Source organism: Wyeomyia smithii, chromosome 3 (genome assembly GCF_029784165.1).
Source record: "Wyeomyia smithii strain HCP4-BCI-WySm-NY-G18 chromosome 3, ASM2978416v1, whole genome shotgun sequence".
Taxonomy (NCBI): domain Eukaryota; kingdom Metazoa; phylum Arthropoda; class Insecta; order Diptera; family Culicidae; genus Wyeomyia; species Wyeomyia smithii.
In genome coordinates this window covers 50,970,637-50,996,250 of record NC_073696.1, presented here as the reverse complement: position 1 = coordinate 50,996,250, position 25,614 = coordinate 50,970,637, and the positions used below count along the sequence as shown (strand labels likewise).

The window sequence follows — 25,614 nt, the reverse complement described above, 5'->3', positions numbered from 1 at the left end:
TCATGAAAAAAAAACGACCGGACGCATGGCTATTCATGCAAGACAACGACTAACGACCAACAAGACCACCGGAATTGTGAAGAAATGGTTTGCTTATTACAAGGTCGCCGTCATGGTCATGGCCAACCCACTTTCCTTTCGGAAAAGCATAAAGAATGTGATAGATGAAATTGTCCAGAAAAAAATCCTTTGAAAATTTTTTTCCAAACCAGAACCACTGTATATTTGGTGGTGCAAGGTCGGCTTTATTTGTTATGATCTGTTAAAGCCAATAAAAACTATCACTTAGGAACCTTATAAACTTCGAATGATACGATTGAACCGGGCACTGTGAGAAAAACGGCTTTAATACGAGTAGAGGCATGAGATAGTGATACTGCTGCACGACAATGCTCGGTCGCATACTGCTAAAGTCGTTAAAACTCGCATAGAAATGGTCAAATGGGAAGTCCTACCTCATCCGCAAAACGGCGAGAACTTAGTTGCACACCAATTTGGTAATTGTTTTTTGAACCACGAAGAACTATATTTCAAACGGATACTAACGATGAGAAAGAAAAAAAAGCACTAGAGAATAGTTCATTAAGCAGACAATGTGTGCAGTAGGGAAGGCGAAAAAAAGCGAGCCGGAAATATGATACAGATTTGGAAAGTATACCGCATCCCAACGGGACTTGAACCCGCAATCTCCCTACCTCCGGCATGGTGTTTTGACCAATTAAACTACGGGGTTTATAACGTTGTAACTTGAATACAATTTTTTTATAGAATATCTTTAAAAGAATATTATTTGAACAATGTTAGTATTCCTAACCCTAACTGGTGCAATTTAATTGCTTAGAAGTAAGTTATACATATAAACATTTATCCAGCTCCCAATCAGAAACGTTTTGTGAATTAGTTCAGCTTAAAGTTTTCTTTTACTTTCAAAGGACAAATAAAGGCCCATTAACTGATAGTTGCGTGCATCGCATCATTATTGGCGCAGTAGTGCAAAATCTGTTTTCAATATTGCAAACAATCGTAAATTTGAAGACCTTTTATTACGTGTATTCAACAATGATTCTATCACCAGCAGTCTAGAGCAATGCAAACGAATTTAACTCTAGACTTGGCCATTTTAATGTGGCTGAATAAAAGCGCTATTTTATTCAGCTCATATTCAACTAAACACTCCAGTACTGTATCATAAAATTGATTCACTGATTTGCTGTGACTCATAGGTAATCTCAAAACCAAAAATATGCGGTTTTACTTCAACAGTCACCTAAATAATCACTTTTATTTCTCGTCCTATTTGGAAAGAGAATGGCTTCAGCCATTAATTCATTCTCCTTGCGTCTATGCAAATGGCTGAATCCATCCCAAGTCCGTAAATCACCATTAGCATCGAACAACCGAGGCGCCCATCTTCGGATCGGAATGTTGACCTTTATTACCGCCGCTGGGTCTATTCTTACTCGATACACAAAATATTTACTCAAAATAGACAATGCAAAAAAAAAAGAACCTAGCCCTCTGGAAACAGCTGCCGCTTGCCGGTGCCGGTGCTCTCGATTTTCCACTTTATTACCACAAAAGGGCCGTTTAATTAGAGCCGACGAAGGTCCCGTGTTATTTCTCCCCGGACTGAAATCGATTTTGACAGCTGTTTGTTTACTTAGCTAAACTGTAGACAGTGCCATTGTGTGCGTCTTTTTCCCTTCCCACCACCTTCCACCAAGTGACGATCCAACTTCTTACCCAACCAAAGTCGTTAATTAAAAGCTCTTTTCAAAGTCCTGTCTTCCCGTTTAAGAACGGAAGAAAGACACAAGTCACAAAACCGCAAGGGCAAGACTGAGTAAAAAATGATTTATTTATGTGCTTGCAGTACGACCCCAGGTAGCGGATTGTGGAAAAGAACGCAGCGAAACAAAAGTCACAATCAATTCCCGGAACCTGAAGCCATCAGCCAACCGCAGTCATTTTAGCCCTCCGTAGATAGTTTGGAAGACCCTTCTCGTGGTTCTTCTATTCAATTTTGACAGTTATCGTGTAAAATAGGGCGTTTCTTAGCGCGACCCTTGAGAATTCCATCATCTGCCAGAGAGTCACTTGCGTGTGATCAAGCGGCTTCCTAGTCCCCACCCCCCTAAAAGGAATGGGTTGAATTTCGGTAAGTGGCGCATAAGTTGAAAATTTTCTACCGTGGAAATTTAGCTTGCGGTTGGAGGGACCATCGCGTTTCCATCGTTGTTTTTTGACGCGCAATCAGTCACAAGGCGTTTGGTAATCTATTGGTTTTCATTTTTTGAGAAACTGTCTTTCGTAGGGCAAAGTCTAGTGCCGAGGTCATGCGAACACCACCCACTTTTCGATCGGCCAAAAACCCTACCGCTGCCGTTCGATTTGTGTCCCAGCCCGGAATTGTCCTCTGCTGCTCCTCTGCTGGTAGTAGCAGCAATAAAATGCATCAAAACGATGAACGACGTAATTTAAACTGACAAACGACATGCCGGATTTATGAACGGGCGCGAATTGAGCCCGGTCCCCGTTGTTCGTCGCCAAAGTGAAACATTTATAGGCGGAAGAAGCAAACACAACAAAAAAAACGATTTTGTGAGCGCTCACGTTTGACAGCTTTGGCAGCAGCCGTCGCCATTTTTTGTTTTATTTTTCGTGTTTCGCATCAATGACGATGCGCGGAAGCCCGAACCCCCACCGTACACAGACGCATACACACACATGAGCCCGAATTCCCACCGGATCGACCGGACGGGCGACAGCCGGAAAACTAAAACAAATAATTGAAACTCAAGTCCCAGAAACAAAGAATTAAATTTTAAAATTGAAAATAAATGCTCGCTTCTTGCGAGCGCGGTGTCGGCAAATATGGCCCCGATTCGGTGCCGCTTTGTGTACTTTTTTTCCCTCCGACGGCCATAAATTGGTTGACGATCGATTCCGGTCAGCAGTGATGGCGAGTGGTAAAACAATAAAACACGCGCCAAATGGGTTGTCATTTGATGTTTTTCTGCTCTAACTCCGCCCGGACGGCGGACGCAAGAGGAAAGAATTTGCTGTCAGTGTTCAGCTGGGTTCTCAATATAGCGGAACCGAACACTTTCCTGGCGATATTTTCCATCATTTCGCTTAAACGTGGGATTACAAATCCTGAAATAGGACTAAATCAATGTGACTGTAACATTTCCATTATAATTAAACTGATCGTAACCTCAACACTATTTTCTCACCGTAATCGTTAAAACCACATAAAGAAAAAAAACGATCTAATTGTCCGGCTGAGCACCACAACCTCCTACAGAGAGCAAGAAGCCCATCAATCCTTCCCTTTATTGAACGTGAATCCGTACAACAATGTGCAGGAAATTAATCGCTATTACCGCAAGATTAAGCCCCCGGCAGGCAGCCGTAAAAGACTGACCGCCAGGAAGCGGGCACACACAAAAAAAAAACATCACTCGATCGAGCACACGAACCGTCTTGATTAGCAGGCGCCTTAGTTTGATTGAAAACATAATACCAACACCGAGCGAAGAGGTGAGGCTTTGGCGAGTGAATTTCTATTAAAAATCCATGCCCCCTTTTTTGCCCTTTTTGCCACCCTCCGGATCGGCTCTGCTGACCGATCGTGTGCAATCGATCGTTAATTGTTCGGTGAAGGGAGATCGGGGCACCGTTCTCCTCCACACATTCTCTCCACCCAACATCGATGGCTACTGGCTCGGTTTCAGCGATTGATGACAGCTACGTGTTCAATAATGGCTGCCAACTTCTTCATACATTGTCGGTTTTTTTTTTGTTCTTCAGATTCGCGACCCCAGCCTCCGACATCGACATCGATCGTCTCGTGATGGCTTAATTTTGCGCTGAATCATGTGGGAAGCTGTTCGGATTCACCGCTGTCGCAAGACTTCAGTGAAATGTTCCCACAGCGCAGCATACGTATGCACAATTCCTCAACATAACGCCCGATAATCGAGCGAAAAGAGTGATGGGGTAGCAAACATTAGCCAAAACTGCCAGGCGGGAACGCGGCTTTAGTAATTAAACAGAAATTATACACTGACTAATGTCTTGCAATTTATTATCCCTGCAGCGTATTTTGTCTAGATATTATCTACGTTCTCATTATCTGCTCCTTCTGCTTAGGTTTCCACACTCTGTTTCCCAAAAGCCTGCACCACCGCATCGGTAATTTATGGACCACCCGATTCGACGGCAGCAGAACCCGAAAAAAAACAACGACCACCGAACTTCTTCCACTAATCCCTTTGAAAGTGATTTCAATTTTTGACACTCTAAATTACCACCCCGCAGCAGCACGGCGGCGGTGATCCGCTCCGGCGATCGGGGAAGGATCAAATTACGACACGAGCGGTTTTACACATCGGAACATGACGTTTCGGGTGACCCTTGTAAAGCGTTCTCTCTGTCCCACTTTTTCTTGTAATGAGGGCGAGATCTTTTCGGGTGATGGAAGAAAGAAGGTACTTACCGTCCCGTTTTGGTGATGATCATTTCGGTGCCGAGCTCGTTGAACTTGTCCCACAGCTCCTTGGTTTCCAGATGGCACTGAACCGGCCGTAGATCGTCGGAATTGCACGTTCCAACGATGGTTGGTCGTTTCTAGAGGAAGGGAGAGGATGTATGTGAAATTTTCGTAAATGCAAAGTTTTTTATTAAAATCCGTAAATCTGAAGAAATGGCTTGACTTTATTTACTTTTTACTCGCTACAGGTCAAAACTTCTTATTATTGTATATTGAAGCAGTGTTCGGTTCGAGGTTATATATGTGAAATACATTCATTATTGCAAAGACGCAACAATTGTGATTTTCTTTTTATTCCAAATTAAATCGCAATGAAAAAAATGAAAAAAATTTCACATTCAGCCAAAAATTCATTATCGAATAATTAAATACATAGGTACTTTCGAAGAAACAGATTGTTCCCATAATGTGGAATGTCTTTGCAACTCCATCGTTCTGACCCCCGCTAGCGAGAACAAAGTCGTAATTTTGACGAGCCAACATGATGATATAGAAAAAAATAAGGATATGATTCGTTAAACGCTAACGTTGACATGTTTTCCAAGATTATTTTGAGACTTTTCAGTAGAGTTATACAACCCAAAGCTTATGCTAACGTTTTGAAAATTGTGAAGGTATAAAAATCCGAAAAGTCGGGTATAAAAAGGTATAAAAATCCGAAAAGAACAAAATAATAAAAAAAAAACTACTTAGGTTTGAGAACTTTTCTCACACTAACCATGTTCTATATAAATTCCAATGCTGTTTCCGGGAAGATTGTGGACCTTCAACTGCCATTATAAAGCTTGTTGTGGTGTTAATATATCATATTGATCAAAGAAACATTATGATTGACTTATTTATCAACCTAAAAAAAAGCATTCTTCACCTTAAACCATTAAATTCTACCAATAAAATTCGAGCGATACGGAGTAAGAGAGAGAAACCAAAATTTTGATAAGGAGCTAGCTAACAAATTGGAAATAGTTTGTAACAATAGGCAGTGTTCGAAGCACTTTACGTCTGATTGACATCGAAGTTCGTCAAGGAAGTAACATAGGTCCTTTACCGTTTCTAATCTTCATAATTGTTCTTCCTTCGTTTTGATGTTCAATTTGTTGTAAACTAGCTGAGTACCCGATCTTGCTTGGTATTCAATATCAGCTGTGATTTTTGGAAGTTATTGAGGTCTGCTTGGTTGAGCATGCTATTACGGAGTAACGAAGTGAACATAGATCATTTAGAAGCTCATATCCTGTTCGATCGATGTTCTTGATCAAATTTTAACTCAATAATACACCAGTTTAAGAAACTTTTCCTAACATATTTTAGACTCTCCACTATCAAATTATTATCAGAGCAATTCTCACTGAAACCAGGCCACTAGATGCACAAGGTCTTTCAAATTTGATATCAGTGCACATAGTTATTGTGCACATAGTTATCTTCCAGTTGGTCTCGAGGTACGATGCTGGCCTTACAAGCCAGTCGTCGTAGGTTCGAGTCTCGGCTCGGGATAGATTGTTAGTGTCAGTAGGATCGTAGCGCTAGCCCCGCAATTGTCCTGTACATCAAACAGTTGGCTGCGAAGTCTGTGTATAATAAACAGAAGGTCAAGTTCCGAATCGGAATGTAGCACCAAGGCTTTGCTTTGCTTTGCACATAGTTATTAGAAATAGAGAAAAAATGATAATGCTATCTTTGTTTGATGAAATTTGTTGACCCCTCGGTCACTAAGGGGTGAAATAGTTTCTAGAAAAGTGGAAAGTTTAGCAATTCTTGATGTTTTATTCGAGCTATTTCGTTATATAAATTCGTTATGGAACCTACTACAAATAGCACTTTTCTGTAAAGAAGAATGATAGGGCTTTCATTTAGAATGATAAGAATTTTGGCCGTCATGTTGAATTTGGTCACCATATTGGATTATATAAAAAATTGCAATTTTGCCTGTGTTTGCAACTACCGATTTCCGATCTAGACCAGCATCGAAAAGCTGAGGAAAAATGCTATAAGGTGCAACCTGCCAATTGAACGAATTTTCCGAACGAAGTTTTAAAATAATCAATGCATTCCGTGCAATTAACTTAGTAGCCATATGCTGAGACCAAGTGGATGCGCATGTTATAACCCTGCCATATCAATATATTTGATATATACTATCTAGCGGCCTGGTTTCATCTAGAATTGCTCTTTATTCTTATTATTATCAGTTTAAAAAACGATCAAACGATGCATGAATTGCCTGATACTGAAAATATCTATATTGAATTTCAAATATCGTCGAATATCGATTGCCGGTCAATTTGGTTCCGGAAATACCAGCACCAACAAGTTTTTGAACAGTTTCCTCGATTTAATCCAGGTTTTCAATCACCTTAAATTTATATTACGCGCACATTCAACGGTCTATCCGTATACGCAATGCTCGAAGATCATTCAGTGTGTGCTGCGTGGCAAGCAGCGCTTGCTCCGATGTCAATGGCGCGGCGAGCGCTAATTCGCTACAGAAAATTGGCTCGATGAGCTCGTTTTTCCAGCGACTCACCCAATTTTTTGAATGTATCTTGTAAGAGTTTCTCTCAGCTTTCAAAAGCCGGTCTCAAAATTGAAATCAGGGGTTGCCAATTTGCTCAAAAACGCGTTTTACTGATTAAATTCAAGATGGCGGCCAATATTTTGAACACATCGTATGAATGCGCTAGATGTTTTCTGTAAACTGGCATGCCATTGTGAAGGATTTTGAGACAGAAATGTGAAATATAGCTCATAGGAAATATTCAATTTTCACTTTTCTGAAAATCTGTTCACCAACTGGAGCGGGTTTGAATGCAATTATTACTTTCTTACTGCGTTTAATCGAACTAACACAGATAAATCAAATCAGAGAACTCGTTGCCTGGTTTCAGCGAGAGTTGCCCATGAATAGTTTAACAGATTAATTCTGAACGTAAGACTAAAATTCATTAAGAAACATTTCGGAGATAGGAGGACTGTCATTCTCACATCTCGCTTCAAGATTTGAAGAACTTCCGATGTGGAAAACACAATTATAACCCAGTGGCTAAACTTTTGGATACCAATTTGTGATTTTTGGGTGTCATTCGTGTTTTGGAAATATAAACATTAGGAAGAATTTGAATATTTTCCTCCGCCTATCAATGCTTTTCGAAGACTTGTTGTCGCTATCTAAAATTTCAAAATAGCGATGGACACCGATTTTCAGTTTCTGGATATAATCCGGGTTGTACAAATATTAATGTTGTGGAGTATTCAAATATTTTCCTTAGTTTCACATAGCGCTTTTCAGACAGGCTTGGTGTTTTCCTCAATATGTGGAAAGAGCAGAATGAATATTCATCGCTCACCTCTTGCCCAGCGTAAGCGCTACGCGTTGTAGTTTTTTGTAGCACGCGTTTTTGCTTCTGCTTTGTGCTGTGTTTCTGCTGCTCGAAAAAAAAAATTAATACACTTGTTGCTTACACCACAGCTGAAAGAAACAAGACTGGTGGTTCCATAGTGAGAATACACAGAAATACACCGCGGTGTTCACTCATGAGATGAATTCGATAGCATTCGAAGAGCAAACATGCGAAACGGGTGACAGGATTTTTCTTTTCAGTTTCGAGATGCAAAGCAAACAACGCTCTCTAATATCCTACCTAAATTTGATATGTGCTTAGAGACACACAGTAAAAATGGACGGCGACCTCTGTTGTGTAGTTTTTGAGCGTGATGTCCTTTCATGTGAGAAAGTTCACACCAGTTATAATCTCCCTGGTGAGGTATTTCAGATCCCACCGCGGTGTTTTTTGCATGCCCCTTAGATATACACGATTCGCTACTCTCTTCACCCACTCTCCACCCCGTTGCTTCACCCGTTAGTGCAGTGTGAGAGGAGTCGTTTTTACAGTGATTTGGGATTTTTTGGGAGCATAAGTCACCATCTTGAATTTAAAAATGTCGTGGATAATGAATTACGGTTCACGAGGCCAGGAAACATTGATTCGGAAATACCTGTGTTTCGGAGCATTTGAGTTTATTTTAATTGTGCTTAGCTATCCTGAAACAGGAAGTCGTCAACTTATATCAAGAAGGTAACCTCAATGTTGAGTCTTTGTACGTAATCCTGGTTCCGAAAAAATGCACCAGATTTTCGCAGAATTCCAAAAACCGGGATCCGCTTTTTTGAATTTCAAAATGTCAGCTACAAATTTTCGGTTTCTAAGCGTCGGCCTGGTTTCGAAAATACTAATATTGAAAGGTTTTGGAACGTTTTCCACAGTTTTATTCAGCTTACAGAAACCGGAAGTCACCATCTTGGACTTGAAACAAGCAATCGAACATCATGTTCTGCTCTCTGGATATGAACTTCTGGCCTCAAGACATGACCGAGGGTCTGAATATCATCGAGCTTATTCAGTATATTCGCATCTTGCACGGAAAATCTTGATTTCTTCATCAGACAAACACAGGTCAATTCTAACATATCTGAAACGTGATGAATCAAGCTGAGACATAGGGGCCGTTCCTAAACCACGTGGTCATAAAGAGGGGGACGAAGGGATTTGTAAAAAGACCACGAAAGACCACGCACGAGAGTGGGGGGGTTAGCGAAATGACCACCTGGTCTTTTTCCTGACTTATAATTTATTGTTGCCTCCAAGTGAAGAATGAAGTTTTCGCATTTTAGAAATATAGAATGTACTGAAAGTTTAATAATAGAAATGTAAAAATTTATGCGAATTTTCGGCACTGGACAAATGAAAAGACCACGTGGTCAAAGTCGCAAGGGGGGCGGGGTTGGCCAAAACACCACGTAAGACCACGAAGGATCACGTGGTTTAGGAACGGCCCCATATGGTAAGCAAACCGCTTCGGTAAGTTGATGATTTTATTGTGGCCTCACATACTTTCAGTTGTGTGAATATGTCTGATTTTGTGCCAAATAATTGTCACTTGTGGGAAGTATTACTTTTCTCATTTCATTCAAAGTAAACGACGAGTGGAGCGCATCGAGAGGTAAAAAAAGTTAACGAAAATACTGTTTTAAGAGAAACAATGTGCCTTGTTTGGATCCGTCGGTTTGAAGACGCTAATTTTAATATTAACGACTGTCCGCGCGAAGGGAGGCCAAAAACGTTCGAAAAAGCAGATTTGGAGGAATTTTTCGATGAGATTCCATGTGAAACGCAGGAACAGCTTGATCCAGTATTAGTAAGTTACCCGCAAACATTTTGAAAGTGGTTTTGAACTTGAGTTCCTTATTATTTGAAGCCAAAGGATGTTGAGTGTCGTTTTTTTTTACCTAAGAACAACTGCTCCAAAGGAAAAAAGGAAGGGTTTCATTCCTCGCACCGTAACGAGTGATGAATAAGGATACAGCAACCCAAAGAATGAAAGTCTTGAGGACTGCTCGATCATGCTTCTATGTCGTCTTCTTGGCTGCATATACGCCCTGCGAAGGTTATGTTATATATTTGGTGGGACCAAGTTGGTGTTCAAAGAAATAGTTATCGGTTTCTGTTATACTCTACTAAATTTTTTTGGAAATAAATATTGAAATTCAGTCCGCAAATATATATTTCGACTGTGACTTACAGGCTTCCTCAGTGCTTATGTGGCTTATAAGGAAGACTGTAAGTCACAGTCGAAATATATATTTGCGGACTGAATTTCAATATTTATTTCCAAAAAAATTTAGTAGAGTATAACGGAAACCGATAACTATTTCTTTGATTTCTCAATCACTCTGCTAAGACGCTCGTTATAGATTTTCTAAATTTTTCAAATTGGTGTTATAAATGAGCAAACCAATATGAGCAGATGCACGAAAAAGTGATTCTTCTACATGACAACGCTTGGCCTCATACGCTCAAAGATGTTAAAATTTACATAGAAATGCTTAAATGAAAAGCTCTTTTTCCCCGGCGTATTCGAGCGCTACCAGCAAGATGTGACAAAGTTGCACCCAAGTAGCAATATTGGTTTTATCAAAGTTTTGTAGCGCTGTTTGAGGCAACTTGAGTTTAGGGCAACTTTTTTGCTTTATTGATCTGTGTTACTAAACTATAATATATGCAAAAAACTATCACCAAAATGACAGAAGAACATCCAATATTTCAAGGAATTCTTTCCTATGTTCTTACAGAGAAATCATGCAAAAAATTGATCAATTGATTTCTTGAAATTTACAAAACAAAACAACAACGACGTTAAATAATAAGACATACAAACCGTCACAAAGTTTCAACATTGTGAAAGTGAACTAAAATATATGAAATACTTGATTAAAAATATAAGAAAAACGCCTATCTGTTTTAAAAACAATTTGCTGAATAAACAAATTTAAAAAAAAAACAGATTATGCAATTTTCATATAATGATTACCAAAATTATACGTACAAGCCAAATAGTTGCTGAGAGTTCGATAGATCGACTTTTGTTTTTTACTGTCCGACGTTGCTTTTTTAAGCTTATCGCCAACACTATTTGAGGTGATTTGGAATACTTTTCTGAAGATGTCACTGATCAGTGATGAAACGTCGGACAGTAAAACAATTAAAGTATTTTTATGCGACTGCCCAGCCGAAAATACATCTAACACTCAAATTTAAGATGCGCAACCCAAGAATTTCGACCAATACTAGGCTGGCAATGCGATGTATGAAAAAACATCATCATCGAATTTAAAGGACCGACCATTTACTTTTTGTTTATTGGCCCAAAATAAAAACCTGAGCAAAACTTCAACCTAATCAGATATTATTTAGTGGTGCCTTAAAGCGTTAAAAAATTTTTATGTTTTAACCTTCGAAAATTAACATTCCTAATAGAAAATTATGTTTAAAATGCCTAATAAACATTAAAATGATTAACATGTGGTTTAGTGAATCATTCTTATGTTTGTTATGCATTTTTAACTAGATTTTTTATTAGGAATGCCCAATTTTGAGTGTCAAAACATCAAAACTTTGAACATTTTGAGGTACCCCTAAATCATGTTCGATTGAGCTGAAATTTTACACAGATCATTTTTCTAGGTCAATAAACAAAATGTACATAGTCGGTGACATGACATTTTCGCTATCACCCTAACTGATACTGATTGATGTCTTGAAGTAATTTGTCATCAATTGGAAAGTGCATTTTGCTTTACCAACAATCATAGAATTATTAAAAAAAAACCCTGAAAAAACGCAACTCTATTTGGCAAACAAAATTTAGTCAGCTAGCAATCACTCAAAGTATTGCCCATCGCTAGCTACTACAACTTTGTCCCATCTTGCTGGCAGGATTCGATTACATAGAACACATTTCGATATTATAAAATAGTCACCAAATAGTTTATTATTTTACAAAACACAAACACGGTAAAAACTGTCTCCAAAATACACAGAATTACACAGAAATTATCAAAAATAGATAAACGAGAAATTATGCTATACCAAATGATGACAAATTGCAATAAATATAAAAAACTGCCAAGACAAGTTAACTTAACAAGTCTTGTCTTAAGAGAAAAACAAGCCAAAATTGCTACGAAAACTTTGAAAATAGGATCATTATTACAAAATGGTCGAAAATATTCGATAAACCTTCAGTTGTAGGATACGTAGTACCAATATTTGTAAATTATTATGAAATCGCCCAAGAATGTTAAGGATTTTCCACAACAAACAGACGAACATTAAATTACTATTAAATAGGTGCACAATTGTTTGACTTTTTGTTGCGGAAATAGCAGAAACTTGTTCTATTTCAAATGTATTACCTCAATGATAACAGCAGTTGGACCAAAAGTTATAGCATTCTCACAAAAAGACCATGATGGAATTGTCAAAACAAATAACATAGATTTGTTGAAAAATAATCAAGAAAATCAATCAAGTATTGACAAATTTGTTCTGCCTCAGAGCGTTGTCTTTTGAAAAATAAATATTAAAAAAACAACTCTAGAGTTCCGAAAAACTAAAACAGTACAAACTGCAAAAGCTCCTCGAAACTACTCAAAATGCTGTTTAATTATTGCAAAATAAACAAAAAAATATTTTGTTTTGGCCTCGTACTAATCACAGGAATGTAAACCTCAAAATTGACTCTAATTGTCACCAATTTCCCCCCTTACTTACCGATGCCGGTTCCGGGGTGAGCCGCTCCTCGTCAGAAACACTGTTAGGCGTTGCCGTCGCTCTAGAATGTGAATTCCGATCCTGACCGGATCGGGAAGCTTCCTCCGAATCGGAGCACTCTTCCACGTCGACGTCCACTTCATCGTCCACCTCAGACAACCGATCTACCGAACTAGGAGGACCTGTAGAAGCGGGGAGAGAAAAGCAAAATTAAACAATGAAAAAAAAAATGTCAACCAATTTGATTACTCTTATCTAGCCGCTGGTTTGGCTTATCTACACGGCACCTTCCCGAGCAATTTTTCAGCCGCAATTTTCGAACCGACTGAAAACAATCATTAATTATTCGAGCATGATACGCCACCATTAGCGCATGTTCAATAAATCAAACGGCAAACGGTCATAAATTCCAACCGAACTTGCTGCCTCTCAACCGTTCCAGAAAGGGTTCAAAGAAATCTAGCAGAGTGTGGAAAATGAGCTCGTGAGATCGCATCTAATGCACACACAGTGTTGAAGAGATTGTTTCAATTAACATGTAAATTAGGCGTGAGGCACTTAAAAATGAGCAGCGGAAATTGGCGTTCCTTTACTCTCTATCGCACACGCACATATGTACACAGAGTGCGTAAAAGCGAACCGTCAAATAAAATTAGGCTTATGTAAACATCGTAAACTCAGCGCCACACGCTGCCAGGAGCCGGGACTCGAGTCAAAAACCAACTGACTGCCCTTTCCACTGCTGCCAAACCAGAGCCGGTGAAGCAAATTAGTGTGCAGTCACTGCGGTTTTTCCACCAAATTGAGGTTAATCAAAACCGCACCATCTGGCGCGTGGCGCGAAGCTTCTTTTTTTCGACTTCTCCCAACCCGAGGAAAGATATCCTGACGGCTAATTTAAATAAAACGGACAACGGGAACCCAGCCGCAGGTCCAGCAAGGAGGAAGCGAAATCCATTAGCCGGGGCATCGCGAAGCGAGTTTGTTCTAATGTCCCTGTGGGTAATTATAGAGTGCTTTCCGGAGCGACGATCTGCCAGTGGCTTCTGGCTTCTAGCCCCGGGGAACCAGATGGGCTGCTGTTACTGCTGTTGTCGGTCAGCAGGATTAAACTTGTGGACCATTAAAGGTAGTTTCCTTTCCGATGAGTCTAATGGCTAAATAATTGAGGATCGTGCCAACACAAGCGGAAGTCAAGATATTCGGAAAATCAGCGGAGGCCGTAGGTTCGCGCTGTCGAGATAAAAGAAAAATTGCTTGTTCAGGAAATCTATTTCGCAACCCACGATGATTAGCCAATGGTAGAAGTTGATAGATGAAGGATAAATTTATAACCGAGTTTTCCGCAATCAACGCGTATCGATCATGTCAGCGCAATAACGCTCCGCGCGTCCAACTTCAATGCTAATGGGCAAACCACACGCACATTTCCCGAAATCGCTGCTCAGTGCTTCCTTCAAACTGGCATTGTTTTCAACACTTTATTAGAGTCGGTGGCCGTGTGTTTGCAGCTCAATAAAGCCATAAATAACTCAATCAGCAAGGGCCACTTTATTAATAGCAATAATATACGCAATTCTATTGCCTAAGGTTGTAACGAAAGTTGCCTCGCAGTTATGCTCAATTCCCTCCGCTCGGCGACGGAGGCGGCGGTCGGTGCATCGGCGTTTTTCGCGAGTGCCAGGCAAAAACCCGCAGAAGCGCCAAGTAAAAACAACATTCGCTGGGTACAGTTTGGTGCCTTAATGCATTTTCTTCACGCTACTAACAGTAGGTACGCGCGTACGACTATCAACGGCTGCAACTAAAAGAGATTGACGGAGGAAAACTGATTGAAAATCATCTCCAGCAGCAACAAACGGCATCGAATGGGCGTTTCGCTGTTGTGCGTGCGTGAATGAACTGAGCCAGCAGAAGTCCAAGAAGTAAAAGTTTTAACCTGTTGGAATACTGCACCGAAGCGATGAATGAATGCCGTTGTTTGATTGGGAGCTTCATTGAACACTTGTTATACAAGATGTGTTTGCTGAAATGTTTAATCGACATCAAGATGACAAATTAAGATTTATAACCCGCATTCATTTAATCGGGCGTTCACATTGGAAACAATACTAAAGCGATTTTTATGTTAATTTCACATGGTGACCATGACATGAATTACACAAAAAACATGAATAAAATATTAACTTTATCTTAAGAAATTTGGTGACAAATTGAGATTAAATCAACATTTCCAAGATATACAAAAGTTAAAAAAGCGCGGTGATGAGATGATTTAGCTAAAACTTACATTTTTTTCCATTTATACACTATTTGTAAACCTGCACCCTGATTAGCATTTAAGCTGGGTATCGGGTGCTAATCCGACCGTTCGCTGGACGCGTATGTCACCGGTTCGTGTATCAAACTCTATAAATTCTATAAACTCTATAAATTTTAATATAGATTATCGCCACCATTAAAGGCATAAGTAACTGTAATGTCCTCAGTTGGCTGACCGGTCGCGGAAGGCCCATTTACTGTGCGCTATTATGCAATGCTGCCCCCGTTGTCGCTGCGAGAGCGGGTTGGTGTCACTTTCCTACCGGTCGGTGAGGATACAGTTGCACAGTAGCAAAATTATTTTCTTAACAATTTCTGTCTTTATCAAGCTCCGAGACGACCGGGGCTTGGCTGCCGCCCGTTGGGTGTCTATGGTTGTCGATTGGATTAATTTGGCCTACCGGTAATTTAGTATCCGAGGGCGTTTGGTTGATTCTAACACTACTCCCTCGCTGAGGGTGATTTCGTTCAATCTCGGAGGTATGTTATTATTGAATTAAGTGAATTCCGACAGACCGCCGTGAGGCCATGAGTCAGCTAGCAGCGCAGCCCTGTTGGCTTGAAAGGTCTTTCTGTACCTACTCTGCGCACTGTGATTAATCCGAAAATTTTCCCCGTGGCTCTCAGTGTAAAAGTTTTATGCTCCCATTTACGGTACGGGAGGCTGATGAGGTGTCCTAGTTAAGAACTGTCCTCGAACCAGCACACCGAGGCATTTCACCATTCGAAGAAATACATTCGTGACTTATTGGTAGAAGACTTTTACTAAAAATCCAGAAAATGTTTGCGCAATTTTATATAACTTTTCTCAACCAGTAAATTCTGTTCAATATTTTTAAATATTTTAAATAAAACGGCGCGTGTGGTGTTGACGACGTTTTTTTATTCCGTAAATGGTTACACTTTCACGTTAATCCCCTCCTAAATTCCTACCGTTGAATTTTTTTTCAAACAACTCCGTCACACTTTCCCTTGCTGAACCCATAATCAAATTAAAACGCGTATACAATTCATTTTGAAATTTCAAGATAGGAGGAAACAATTTCACAAATATGAAAGTTCTCAAAAAAAAAACAAAACTTAACGGAGAGGATTAGTCTGGCCTTCTCAATCTTCTTGTAGATATTATACGACAATTCGTATAAATTGCCCGACGTTTCGGCCATTTTTGTTGGTCATTTTCAAGGGAAAAAAAAGACTGAGAGAGCCAGATTAATTTTATCCGTATAACTAATACCAGTCATTATTGATACATACATAATATAACAAACTTAACATTTGCTTAGAAATCTTTGAATGATTCTGACTCAAAACTTAAAAAATTTTGGGTGCAAAATAAACGAAAATTTGCGTGGAAACATCGTACAATCGGATATAAATAAAAATTGTACACGTTCGAAAAGCCAAACGAATCAAATACGCAATTGTTTATTTTTTGCTTCTATTTATTCAACACCACGCGAGTAACAATTTTCTGAGAGTAATAAGTAGATAAAATTCGCGTAGGAATCCATCATAGAATTTCGACTACTAATATTTAAAAACAATAATGTAAGCACAGCAAGCACTTAATATTTTTTATAAGAATTATTATACCCTTGATTCCCGAAAAATCGCGAAACATACAAGGTCTTTGACTTGAATCATCTTCAATGATGTGGATTACCTCACTCCTAACTACATCAAAATTCATGCGAAAAGCCTGAATTACGAGTGAGAATGCACAAATTCAAAGCAAATAAAATGCACACTATTCTTATTTTCCAATATTTGATGCATAAACAGCAAATCACAAAGTTAGCAATTTTGACGTAAGAATAAATAAAGTATGATACAGTTTATTTCTCCCATACAGAACAAATTTGACGCGTAAAGATAACTAAAAATTACATATATTTTAATACGAGAATGCGTGATACGTTAAAAACATGAATTCTTTCGTCCAAAACAATACGAAATTTGAGTTTTATATTTGAAAAAAATCAGACGAACAATCGCTTAAAATTTCGAATCTGCGAAGAAAATGCACGTATTTCTTGTTTTTGTTGAGAAAAAACAATTTAAATTTATTTACATTTTTTACAATCTACTACTTCGTGATGAGGACGAAAGTTCCAGCTAAGAAAAACAAGGCAACGATTCACCCTTATCACTAAGTAGTCCGGATTTTACTTTATTTGTTTTGAACTTTTGTTTCAAAAGAGCCATGGCATGCTGTTGAAAATCATGTTGAGTAAATTTTAGACTTCAAGTAGTATTAACTCAACATGATTTTTAACAGCATGCCATGGTTCTTCTGAAATAAAAGTTCAAAACAAATAAAGTAAAATTTGGACTACCTCTAAATAATTCTTAACGTTCATAAGCACTGTATGAATATCAGGGCAAAAATGTCTGCAGTTTTGAAACCTCATTTTCAACTCAAAAATAAATGCGCATGAAACTCTATGAAATTCCAAAATGAACGAAAACTTCGCGTAAAAATTAATATTTTACTTTATTTGTAAATTGAAAATAAATTATGCGCAAAATTTAAATTGGCATGAAACACAGTAATAGTCCTAGATGAATACTGCAACGCATAAGGGAACTATCAAAAGTCCACAGGTAGTAAAAAATTAGAGAAACTATGTATGAGACACGGCCGTAAGGTTGACGGAAGATTACAACAGCCTGTCTAATGTCAATATATTTTTGCGATAGGTTAGGAAATACAATTAGAATTTATTATATGATTTGATGGTCTGAATCGGTGAATTTTAGCTATATTTCTTTTTCTTTATCTATCAGATGGTCTCAAAGTACGATGCTGGCCAGTCGTCTTAGGTTCGAGTCTTGGCTCGGGAGAGAGTGTTAGTGTCACTAGCGCTAGCCCCGCATTGTCCGTACACTAAACGGTTGTTTGCGAAGCCTGTGTTTAACAAACATAAGGTAAAGTTCCGAATCGGAATGTAGCACCAGTGCTTTGCTTTTTTCCTCGGCTCTCTCTCAAGCTCATATTACGATAGACTATCATGCATCAATATGTTTATGTCAGTAACTTTCATCCAACAATAATGACATAACTCTCTGAAAATAATATGACGCCCCTAAAGAGATTCGAAATGGTAACTGGGCTCAATTTACAGCCTCTGGATGTCATCCCGGTTCCAGAAATACTCATAATAGATTTTTTTTTTCCTGTAGGAGACTGAACCACTGCGACCATTGATAGTAGATCTATTGTGGAATCATAATAGATCATAATAGATAGTATTTGTACATTATATTGGATTTCAAAATGACATGTTAGGTTAACTTTTGGCCATTGTATATCATCCCGATTACAAAAATACTCATATTGGATAAAATTAGCTAATTTTATGCTGTTTTCTTGGAGCCGGAAGTTGCGACTGTGGACTGTGGTTTCAGGTCACTGAGGCTTCTTCCGATTTCACAAGTACTTATGATGAGCGGTAATCGTTATTTATAACTGTTTTGCAGACACTGAAAGTCACCATCTTGAACAAAAAATTAGGTGTCTAGGGATGATTTCCGGATTTTAAGCACCATTATGCTTCCGGAAATATCCATTTTGGGTAATATTTCATTTCATTAAAGTCGTTTTCCATAAATCGAAAAAAACCGTCTTAAATTTTGAAATAGCGTAGTGGTTGATTTTTGGCCTCTAGATATCATCCTAATTCCGAAAATGTCTATATTGAGAGGTAATCATGTCTTCACCTCTCATCGGTCAAAATCTGCGTTCAAATCGGTCAAAACTGCGTTCAAAACTCTATATTTTTCTATATTTTTAATACAATACAATAATTATTATCTTAAAATCACGAATTTGGTGCTGCTTTTAAAAGTGCAGAGTAAATCTTGCATCGGCTCGTAAAAAAACTAATTGTGATGTAATTGGGACTACGGAATCACGTGAGATAGTGGAAGTGAACACTAAAACGATGCTGCTAAAGATAAATACAGTTCACATGCGGGAGATAGTTTAATAGTGAACGTTTTGTTGTGATTCATACATAGAAAGTGACAATCAAAAGGAGCGTCATTTGCTTTCTACAAGAAGGCTTGCACGAAAGCTTGTGTGCAGGTCCAAGTGGACAGACAGTGCTGCTGTTTCCACCGTAAATGGAACAAATGCATTGCAAATAAATGTCTTTTTTTTTTCTTTTTTGCTCATAAGGCTGATACAAATTTCAAGTTATGACGTTTGTAACTTGCACTCAAATAAATGTTGACAAATAACACTTTATTATTATTATTATTTATTTCGCTTGCCTTTCGACGACACTCTTGCTGTCACCTGACTTGTTTGTTGCTAAATTAAGCATTTATGCTGTCGGAAAACCAATGAAATGAACAAAACGGTTTGAGCTTTTTTTTCTTCCCCTTCCAATATTCAAGATTTTTGAAGGGGGTGGGGGGGGTTGTGACATGAAATGAAAATAAAATTTGTAACGGCCTAAATTTTAATTCACCATTAATATTTTTATTTGAATTTTCTTAGTGTTGTAATTGCGGAGCGATCGCTTGACACATTACTTATAACAAGTTTAGCAATTTGTCATCAAATTTTAGGTAAGATTCATTCATTTTACTATTTGGCACTCCTCAAGTCAATAAATGTAACAAAATATAAATACGGGTCAATTTTTTTTATATAAATGTATCAAATGAATTGAAAGTCTGAAAATAATAATAAAATCTCTAAGATTTCAATAATATTTTGAGGCGGAGCTTACCGAATGGAAAATTACTCCGAAGGGTTTTTGGAAGGTCGGTAGAGCTAACACCTCCTAGATCCTGAAGCTAAGATAGTTGCAAAAATGGAAGATAATTACACTTGTCTTTTTTTTTTTTTTTTTCATTATATCACTGCCAGACAGTGGGATCTCTTAGATAATTTTTCGACAGATTGCTGCATGAATGAAAGAAATCCGTTTAAATCAGCGTTATTAGCATTTGAAAGTGAACAATTTTCATGGCACTCTCGCTGTTTTCGGTATTTCAGTTGGAACTCCTACTTTATAATGTTACCGTAAGACGTAATTCTGCGTCAATAAATTTTCGTAAATTGAAGCCTTGAGTAACATAAATTTAAAAACCGCTAAAATATCTTATTAAATTTAAAGTGAAACGAAGCAAACGAGCAAATTTTCATTTTCTTCTATTTCATTAAAATCAAGCGATTTCCAAAATTCGCGTGGGTTTACTGTTCCAAAACAATCCGAATTCACATGGAAATCACATTGGGAAGTTCACATTAAAAACCGCGGAAATATGATTTTTGTAAAGGAATTGTACCCAATTCTCCTATAGTTTTGAAAAAAGTGGAAAATGACGCACAGAATTTACTTGAAAATTGTAACCAATTTTACCTGCAAAGTAAAAACAACCATGTTAATATAATTCGAAATTACTGTAGAAGTCCACAATCAAATCACAAACTACAAAATGTTTCAATCCAAGGTAAAACTTCCCAATACTTTAAAAAGAAATTTGGCGTAACGCGCAAAAACGACCATGAGTTTTGCAATTCTTAAGAGCAGAAAATAATTTTTGACGCACGATAAAGGATTTGCGTAAAAAATAATACGATATAATCAAATTACGTTTCCTGCGGGTAAGATGGGGAACGGATAGACCATGAAATCACTATTTGCATCAATCGAAGAAAACGGGTCCCAAACTCCAATTGCAATGATGGGAAATTGGGAACGAAAGCTTTGATTGACTAATATAATCTGAAGATAAGAACTGACAGAGAAAAAAAGAGTAAACAACTTGATATACTTATGTTTGTATATCACCTTACATATTTCGAGTATTTCATCTCAATGCACAGAAGACTGCAAAAGCAGCTTATATCAAATAGTGTTGAGGAGTCACCGTTTGTGATTAGACACACATACTCATTATTTACTAATATTTATCATAAATTCTTAAGCTACTAAATAGAAGCACTAGTTGTCAAATTGACGAAAAAGAATTAACTAAGATACGCGCTACGCATATTAGCGTACAGAGAGTTACGTATCCATGCTTTCCTTCGGAAACCAAACAAATCTGAGATATACGTAAAAATATATTTCAATTCCAAATCCTAATTTGATTGAAAATCAAGTAAATTTTATACGAGTTGCATGCTGCGAAAATGTTCTCATAACTACAAATTTTGTGTTCCTTTAACCATAAACGGAACGGACAAATTCAGAAAAAAAACTTTTGAGAAACTTTCCTCAAATATCAAGTGCCAGAATATGGTCCTCAATTGAATTTTATTCTGTGACGTAAACCCCAAAATTTGCGTAAATTGTGCTATTTTAATGTACTATGTACTACGTAAAATATTTATGTAAAATTGAGAAGCCTGCACGATATTTAAAAAATTATGTTGAGACCACTTGAAATTGCCATTCTTCTAACGTCTTTTTAATATCAACCTTACAAATTAAGAGTCGTTAGGGAATGACAATTTTAGATAGTCTAAAAGTAAATCATTCAAAGTTTTACGATATAGAAACATATTGAATCGTAGTTTTCTTGTTACAAATGCGCAAGTATTACAGAAAGATTTTTTTTTCTTCATATAAGAACACACAAAGATTTATTTCGTATTAATTTGATAACAAAAAATCAAGCAAATTCAATTGTATGTTTGTAAAAATTATTTAATTCAAACTAATGGTTAATACGAATATAAATAAAATCTGCACGAAATGATTTAGTAAATTGCAAAACAAGTTTTTGTTTGCTTGAACTGACCATTCATGTCATGTAGAACATTGTGTTGAAAACCATAAAAAAATCGAATGAAACTACATAACATTTTTAATAAGTCACATAAAATTCGTATAAAAAGTATTGTGAATTATGAATTTATTCAACAAAGTCACGTATCTATCGAAATGGAAATTAAAATAAGAAAAAAATAAGTGAATTCCTGGATTTCCGTAAATATTTTGTATATAATATGATGAGAATTTGTTCGTAAATTAACTATAAATGTCGTAAAATCCATCTAAGATCTTACCGCTTTCAACGAACACAATTTTTTTGCAATGCTTGTGCAAATAAAACTATTTTATTCAAAGAATTGGTTTGTACCGCATCAGTGAAATCTGCACGAAGGAGTTCCATGAATTTTAAAATTGACTTGTGTTTGCTTAAATCTCATTCTTTCGATTCGAAATCATTCCGATTTGCTTTGGAAAAAGTGCGTTAAATTTACTCATTCATGGCGCGTACCAACTTTTTTAAAATTGTGCAAATTTCGCATAAAAACCTCATTAATATACTGAAAATTACTCAAAATCCGTCTGAAAAGATGTTCAACTCTAACCGTTGTCAAGCTTTTGCTTTATTTTTAAACATATGAACAAATTCAAATTAAAAAAAAAAACTTCATAAGTTTCTCATTTATCTTGAAACAGAGCACAAACAGCCAACAGACTGTAAATTACTAAGGTTCGCCTCTGAATGAGAAATCTTAAATGAGTTTAATCAAAGTCGTGCGCACTTCAAAATAAGCGGATTCTAATAACGTCGATTGTGAATAACAAGAGAAAGGTATTTCATAAGAATTAAAAACAAAATGCTTTTTGCGATGAAACTGTTTAAAATTTGAACTTTAAATGTAAAATTACAAGATAATACGACCACCCATGAATGTTCGAAAACAATACCGAGAATTAAAGAATTCGCCCAAAACTCAGCGAAATTGGCATAACTTTTGAAATGTACGTAGCAAACCCAATTAAAAATGTGCTTTAAAATAGTAAAATATTGGTTTACAGTAATTCAGCACAATTAATAGCTTTCAATATACAATTTGTTTATATTTAAAAAAAAACGTGTAAATAGTTGTCAATAAATTTATTTAATCAGGTCCTTCTCTTTTGCAATTTGTGTTGTTCTCTAAAACACTACCAAAATGAAACCTAATATCATGGAACATATCCTTACAAATTACAATTTTCTTAAACTAATTTTCATTCGAGTAACCATTTTTCGCATAAACTTCTGAAAGTACTCTTAATATATGTCACAAACGAAGCAATAAACGTAATTTTGAATGACGTTTCCAAACAGCATACCCCTCTTAAATTGAAGAACGGAGCCCTGATTATTTTTTTGAACTACCAGCATAAACTGACAGTTTTCTGCATGGTCTCGAGCAAAATTTTATTAGTTTATAACATCGTTTCAACTGAAAAGCCTTTATTGGATCACTTCTTTAAAAAAATCTTTCATAGAACGTGTCTAGTGCAATTTTGTTTAAACCAAAACTTTTTTAATCTAGACACATGCTGTCACACATTTCTGGTACCTAATAATCATTTGTAGTCAATCTTCACCGGTTATTTCCAACAAATGCGTATGACTTAGTCTGATTCTTCAAGTTTTAGGGTCAGATGTTCGAGCGATTTTTGTCTACAAAAACACATCTAACATTCTTGCTTTTAATCGAGTTGAGTATATTTTGTACAATTTGTTTGCTCTGTTGAACATTTTTTTGAGCCGGGAATTCAAAAAGGGCTCTAGAACTCAAACAATCTGTCAATAACTCAACACTTTCCCAACTTGAAAGGAGTCAGACTTATTGTCCACGACACTCACGAAGATTACTCTCAGTTCAGGTCCTTAACTCTAGTCCTTACACACTAGCGGTTTTTTTTTTGTAATAGGAAATCGAAAACAAACTTGCCACTTACGAAAACTGCTTCCAGAGGGCTCCGGCTTGCGGAGCCCTCCCGCAGTGCCATGATTGCCGCGATCGAGAAATCCGTTGCACCCTTGGCGGCGGTCAGTGCGGCCGCAGCCGCCGCCTGTAGGGCTGCCGCGGAAGCGGCCACACTTCTAGCTGAGCTGGCGCTCATGTTCCCACTACCACCGCTGCCAGTGTTATTGTTCTGTGTATCAAGCAGCATCCTTTCGTGCTGAGCCAGCTGCTTCCGGTGGGCTTCCGCTGCTGCCACTAACGCTGCCGAGCTGCTGTTGTGACCACTGCTGCTGCCGCTGCTACTGCCACTTAACTCACTAGAGGATTCACGTTTTCGTTTTATTCTCTCAATTTTGATAACTTTTCCTAACACTGCGATGCTCGGCTAAATGGGAAAACCCCCAAATAATTCGACCGCAGCAGTTGTCCGGTGGGTTCACGACAACCAACCGATTTGCTTCGATTTCACCGAAAATTGTTCACCATGTCACTTCTAGCCAATCGCTAAATACTAGTTAAGTCGCTGTTCACAAGTACCGACGGTCGGGGAATAAAAACCCAACTGCACCCGATCACGCAATGTTTGCTTTTTCCACGTTCACTTGTAACCCGCTTCGAACCCACGACGGCAAACTAGTGTAGGGTACTGAACCAAACCAGAGAAAAGTTGGAACAGGCTGAGAAACAACCGACCCGCTGGTGCGTTGTATATTTCAGTCTCTCTCGACACACGACAGACACGATGCGATGTACGAGCCTTCAGGCGAACAGTACGAAACTAAACTTCAACTATCACTCGAGCTGCCTTCCAACTGGTCCGACCAGCTTAGCATACCCTCCTCTCTGGCGTGAACGTGAACAACAGTGCAGAACAGCACAACCAATACAGCCGAAAACCAGCGAACGTTCAACACAACACACGCAGCAAACCAAAGAACCAAAGCGGCACTGAGCCGGTTTTGTTGACTCCGCCGTCCATACCCACCAACCAAACACGATCCGGCCGATGCGAATGCAGCGATAATGAAGCAATTCGCTACAAAACAAGAACAAGTTTTCCCGCTAGGCCACGCCCCTCTACGGCAACCAGTTGCTCGCATGGATCTTTGTGTGTATGCAACCACATGTAAACAGTAGGAACAAACGCGCAAAACAAAACAACAAACCGATCGTAGCGCATCTCACGAGAACCGTGAGGCCGCTACCATTTTGTTTTCACGCCCGTCTTGTGCCTCTCATTCGCAGCGAGTGCACCCGGCACTCACTGGAAGTACTGACGGTGCTCAGCATAAACCCATCCCACCAACCCACTTTTATACAAGTGTGAGTGAGAGCTTACCATCCCAGCTGGCAAACCTCAAACGTGTTTTCGTCGCTAGCCACGAACGACGACGACGACGGTGTCAATGACGGTGCTGATGACGGTGACAACCGAAGAACGGTGGAAAACGAAAAACCACAGAAAATTATGTTGCTTTTGTGCGCGAAATTGCTCCTTCTCTTTCTGTCACTCCCGGTCCGTAATCACCCCGGTTGTTGTGACAGGAACTAATGGTCTCTTTCGGGCTCGCGCTGACACGGCCACGCCGGGGAAACAAGCAATGGGAATCGGCAGTTTGTCTAAGAAGAAGGGGATTTCCATGCGGGACTGAGCATAGCCGTCGTCACTTGTGGAGTGGCGATGATGAGGACGAGGACTAGGTACCAACATATGAGACCATGTGTGACTGCCGGAATAATTCATTCTTTAGTAGTTGGGTATTTACAGCTCGGTATGTGTTTGTATGCGCTATCGCTTGATACTTCGCGATGGGAAGAAAGGATCTTGTTGCGGACGCTGTGATTCTACGAGATGAAATAGTTTCACTTGGAAGAAGCACTCGCAATTAAAACGGATTCTGCTT

General features: G+C 38.3%; 1 protein-coding gene across 2 annotated transcripts in view; it reads right to left on the bottom strand.

The window, feature by feature from the left end:
* LOC129731222 (T-box protein H15-like) overlaps nt 1-24,619 on the bottom strand; it is a 106,787-nt gene extending 82,168 nt beyond the window's left edge. The window contains exons 1-3 of one of the 2 annotated variants that reach the window (XM_055691054.1): nt 23,696-24,619; nt 12,667-12,848; nt 4,502-4,632 (exon numbers count right to left, since the gene is read on the bottom strand). In XM_055691054.1, the coding sequence (XP_055547029.1) occupies nt 4,502-4,632; nt 12,667-12,848; nt 23,696-23,918 (536 nt within the window). In that variant the 5' untranslated portion in view covers nt 23,919-24,619. The remainder of the gene's footprint in view (nt 1-4,501; nt 4,633-12,666; nt 12,849-23,695) is intronic. The other variant, XM_055691053.1, reaches the window with a different exon arrangement.
* Nucleotides 24,620-25,614: the final 995 nt, after the last annotated feature.